Genomic DNA, 5619 nt, shown 5'->3' on the forward strand with positions numbered 1-5619 from the left:
ACCAACTACCGTCCAGGCCCCTATGTTTTTGGTGTTCCTGTCCCCCGTAGCTTTGGAAAGAACCTCTAGTTTCGCGTTGAGTATCCCGATTAAAGCGAAGCATTTACACTGGTCTTTCTGATCTGGCGGTGGGGATTTGTTTCCATTTTGGTGGCCCTCGTTTTAGTTGTGGAATGCATTGCACCATTAATATAGAAGTAGTTAGCGCAAACAAACGGGTCAAGAGAGTTAGGTAGTTAGCTTACCTGGTCTTCCTTTCAACCTATGCGTTTAAAGTGCCACCAGACCTGCAGGTATAACACGCATTACATTCGATGGACATCCAATTCGCTCACATCTGTTGTGGTCCATTGATGGCTGCAATTAGCAGCCTGTATTGATTTGGTTCATGGTTGAGACTGATTGTACCGCAGACACTGATTGCGAAATGACAGAGGCTGTCACTAACTATCATGTCAGCGTGAAAAATTCAACAAAACGACACGTGTGAACTCTGTAAGTAGATTGAACAGTGAAAGAATTCTTTCACAATTTTGCACCAGGATAAAACGAAACGATTTCAAACGTGCATTAATTCGCGCAAGTAAACAATACCATGCTTGCGAGCAATATGGGTTACTTAAGTGCAATGGTGAATGGATACAATCGGTTCCTTGCATGACGCAAAGTGGATGGACACTAGCCACATAGTGGGGCGTTCCTCCGACCTTGCCGAACACAACCGGCCTATCAAAATGAACTCACGTTTCGAAATTTGGCGCCGTTTTGAACGTCCCGCCGGTTCGTCCTCACGACTCGTCTTGTCTGACGCGGCGAATTGTTTTCCGCTCAAAATGCGTCGGAGACTCTTTTCAGAATCCCAGATTGAAAAGGATTATTTCCTTTCAAATATCGAGCAGCATAAAGTTGAAAATATAACCATCAGCGCATTCTATCAATCACGAAGCTTGACAGTGCTTGCATGTATATGGCTCGGTTTGGCTGCCGTAGCGTGCTACCGGTACGTACCTGCGTCTGCCGAATATTCTTTTTAGATCCAGCTCCTTTTCCCTTGAGCAAAACTTGTTCCATGGTTTCCTGGCAGTGCTCGTCATATTTTTGTTTGTTTCGGTCATGATAATGCCAAACGGTAAGTTTAGTTCTCAATTTCACTGTTCCCATTTTTCCACATTACTGAGACCTGGAAGCTTATGAAAAACTTTCGGTCAAAGCTCACATTATGCTTCTGTCAGTGTGTTGTTTACCTTCACAGTTTCAGAAACCCGCTGATTAATCCTCATTTGTTTTCGGCTTTCCCAGTACTCCTGCATATCATTCGAACACAAATGACATTTAACAGATGCTGTTTCTCGTGATTAGCATAAACTTATTTCCCTTGAGTCGGCCTCCGATGTCTCTCAGGTACGTCCTCCGAATGGAAACTGGCCTGAGCCTAGTCAACAGATAAATTGAGACATTCGTCTGTCGCCAGTTTTTCATGATCACAACCCCACGGGGTTTCATACTACCGCCTGCAGAAGACGTCCTACTGGCTCGGAAAACCAACCTTAACCTTATCACGACACTTTGAATGGCTCATTCAGAGGAGAAAATTTAGACAAGCAGCAAGTCAACGACCGTTTCCTTGGAATATATGAATTGAAAACGCGCGCTTAATTACCGGCAAGTGTGAATCGAATGACCCGGAAGCCGTTCATTGAAAATAAATACGGCAGTGAAGCATCGGTGTTGAACACTGATGTCATACTGTCGATGATGATGACATCAAATTCTGTTGAATTCGTGCCAACTAGAGAACGCGGTAAGGATCTTAACTGAGTGTTCGAAATGCCTGACGACGCCATCCAAAATTGTGCTTTGTTTCAAAGCCAAAGATTGCACAACCTTTGCTCACGTTTCGCCCAGGTTTTTGCAGCGGTTTTATTTACTGGGGCTATCAGTATAACGAAATTATACAGTTCGATCCAACTGAATACTTGGAGGTCGTTGGCGGTCCATCCAGTGTTTACCATGGGCTTCTGGAGATCTCATAATGCTTCAGTGACAGAATGGACCACGGTTTACCCTCGTAGGCCAGACTGAGAACAGTAATTTCTTGACAGATTCTTTCCTTTTGGACTGACGTATCTCGATTTTGCTCCCCCTCCCTAAGAAAGGTGACAAAACGGTTCGTAGAAATCATGAGGAAGTCAGTATCCAGCGATTTTCCAACGTATGAGATGTCGTGATGATAGGTGGCTCCTGCCGTCGGAGAACTTATTGGGTTTAATTTCTCACTCTACATTGACTCCCGGAACATCGGGTCCAATTCCAGGCCGGCCCACGCACCACGTTCGACTTTATCCCATAAGTCATTGTGGACTATCCTCATTGGTGTGTCAAAGTGCTCCGACCAAATCTTAGTACTTGTCAACGAAGACTCGAGCTATCCGTTTGTCTTGTCTGCCTAAAAATCGATTGAATGTAGCTGGCACCATGAAAGGCGGTTTTCATGGCACTTCGGGTCCCATTGTTATGATTTCTACTGAGCATCAGTCAGACATGTCAGTTGCGCCAGGATCGAGAAGACGGACGACCCTGAAGAAGTTGTACTGGAAACAACTGAACCGTTCTGTGTTATGGATTCAAGCGAACCAGAATGTAGAAAAGCAAACTGTCCAATGGCATATCAATTAAGGGCTGAAATGAAGAAAACAATATTCCAGTCTACAAGGTAGTATTAGAAAAATGGATTTGGTCGTCTGGAGGCAGTCTCCCTAACACTGCTGTTTTGGGTTCATTTGCATTGGCATGGCGTGCTTTCGTATTCGATCCGTCCATCTTCTAAGTGTGCAACTTTTTGAAAGTGTTGGTTCAATCATCAGCTGGGGCGATTGGGGCTTTTGAGGTGATTTAAATGTATCGAGAAAAATCTCAAGCCGAAAAACAGGTTCGGGGGCAGCTGTTAATGGAAGAGAGGAAAAACGTAACTGATTGGCATGACCGACCTAGATGGAGGAGCCTACTTTTACTCCATAGACAACTTTTCCACACGGCACACAGCTACACCGTGTGTCCACGCCACAATAGTCTTTTGCTAGCAAAGATTGGTACAAATATATCACTTACAGCATCGTGATGTCAGTTGACTTGAACTTTCATATTTGTGTTTCTACCGGTTGACCGGTGTCAGACGGATTACGTCAACCGGTAAACAGATCTTCCGGTTCATAAGTATTTCCACCGGAGTATAGCCATTTTGAGCGTTAACGTTTGGTGTCGCCCTGTAACTTAGCAGAAATGTCTGATGATTTTCAGCATAATCCCCCCACCTTTGAGTTTTAAGAGTGCGCGTTTGGAAATGTACACAAATCTTCCCACTTAGCCATGTGACTATAGATCGAACACCGGTGATCGCACGTTGTGTATACTCTTTTGTTGACAGAAAACATAACATTCAGCGAACGTGAATGCACGGCTGTTTTCAGAGACACCGACATTCGGAACTCCAAAACAGCTAAATACATGTGGTTTTGAAACGATAGTTCATAATAAATCCTTGTGGCTACCTACTGTAGACATCTGCTAGAATCAGATGTTGGCCATTGATTTGTCCCGCAAAGTCAACATAAAGTCGTTACCATGAACTTTTATGGGATGGGCCATGAAGATAATCCTGTTTTCCAAGAGGATTTTGCTGATAGTTGGTATTTTGAGCACTCGCGTACAAGCCCTAACTACCTATCCATGTATGGCCAGTGGACGTAACTGCATGTTAGCGCCTTCAAAATGAAATTGTTTGAAGACATTGCTTTGTAATTCCAGGGAACAATCACCCATTCTTCGAAGTATACAACCATCAACCGCGAAAAGTGAGGACCGACGTTGGTAGAACGGTTGTTTTCTTTGTAATTCAGGGAACAATCACCCATTCTGCGAAGTATACAACCATCAACCGCGAAAAGTGAGGACCGACGTTGGTAGAACGGTTGTTTTTCGGAACATACTGTGTGTGCGGTGGAATTGGGGTACCTTTTGAAGCATTGGCATCGTAAACCGTGTTAAGTAATTGGAAGCTCACGGATGATAGTAGCAAGCATCGCGTTAACTTCTGGCTCCACCGTTATTGAAGCAAAAACAACATCCCGGGGTTGTTGACGTTGACAATCCATGAGTCTTGATAATGTGTCAACTTGGCCAGTAGCATCAATCGACTGGTATTTGATAGAGAATTCGTGGCCCAAAAGCACTGTAGCTCAACCTTCCAAATGGTTGGCTGTGTAAATAGGGACGCCTAGAAGCGGATTGTGGTCAGTGACGGGAGTAAAATGAGTATTTTATGGAACTTCCTTATGGCGAAAATTATCGCTAAACCTTTTTCAATCTTACCATAATTTCGCTCGGTAACCGCTAAGGGTCTGGCTGCGTGAGCGGTTGCTTTTTCGATTCCGTCAGGAAAATGGTGAGCGATGGCAGTTCTAATACCTTAGTTTGATGCGTCTGAAACAACAGCAATGTCCAGGGCTGGATTGAAGTGTGTGAGTAGCACTTATGTGACACTCTTGTGGCACTCATATGACCAAAAGATGATTTAGTGGTTCACGGACACGATGTTTGTCTGGCAAAAATGCATTGTAGTGGCTTACCAAACCGAGGAAGGAATGCAAGGTTGCTAAATGCGTTGGTGATGGCATTTGTTGTATGGCAGAAATATTTTGTGGTTCTGAATGACGATCACTTTCGTCCAAAAAGGAATCCAACGTATTTGATGGGTGTGGGATAAAACGCACTTTTTTGCGCGTCGACGAAAACCATATTGCTGACTACGCTCGAGTACACAATGTAAACGATGCAAAAATTCTTGACTAGAACCTGTGAGAATGATTCCATCTAAATAGGTGGCAACTGCTGACAAACCTTTTAGCGTCGCATCCATTGTGTTGGAATGTTGCTATTGCTGATCTTATCCCAAACGACAAATGATTCAGAGACTTCTGTTTGAAAGGTAAGCATCAGCGAGATCCAGCTTTGCGAAGCATTTTCCACCGATGAGGTTGGTGGGCAGATCTGGTATCGGTGATGGATATTATTGAGAGTCTAAGACAGCGTTTAGTGCAGTGGACTAATCAGCACATTTATGCACTTTGCCATTTACCTTTTTGATGACGATGGGAGCAACCCAAGCTGAATGGTTTACTGGCTATCAGCGAGATCAGCTTTGCGAAGCATTTTCCACCGATGAGGTTGGTGGGCAGATCTGGTATCGGTGATGGATATTATTGAGAGTCTAAGAAAACGTTTAGTGCAGTGGACTAATCAGCACATTTATGCACTTTGCCATTTACCTTTTTGATGACGATGGGAGCAACCCAAGCTGAATGGTTTACTGGCTAGATAACTTCGGATTGCTGGATACGAACAAGTTTGTTCACAACTAACACAACTAACAATATTCTCATGCCACATCGGCCGTCGCGTGGTGCCATCAGCCGGGTCGCCTTACTTGCTGCATACAACAGGGCGGGTAAGCGAAAACAGGCTACTGCTGACGCCTCCCTTCCTTCTCCTTCACATACGTTTTCTTCCCCTCTCCCCATCCTATTAATAACTCTCTCCTTGTAGGCACAGCACTTAGGACTG

General features: G+C 44.3%; 1 protein-coding gene across 1 annotated transcript in view; it reads left to right on the plus strand.

Annotated features, from left to right (window-relative positions):
- Positions 1–734: 734 nt before the first annotated feature.
- The window catches only part of T265_04844 (hypothetical protein), a gene marked incomplete at both ends in the record, with an annotated part of 53585 nt that continues 48700 nt past the window's right edge, over positions 735–5619 (plus strand). The window contains one exon of the mRNA XM_009169690.1: positions 735–1000. Coding sequence (XP_009167954.1) covers positions 735–1000 — 266 coding nt within the window. The remainder of the gene's footprint in view (positions 1001–5619) is intronic.

This window comes from Opisthorchis viverrini (genome assembly GCF_000715545.1).
Source record: "Opisthorchis viverrini unplaced genomic scaffold opera_v5_85, whole genome shotgun sequence".
NCBI lineage: Eukaryota > Metazoa > Platyhelminthes > Trematoda > Opisthorchiida > Opisthorchiidae > Opisthorchis > Opisthorchis viverrini.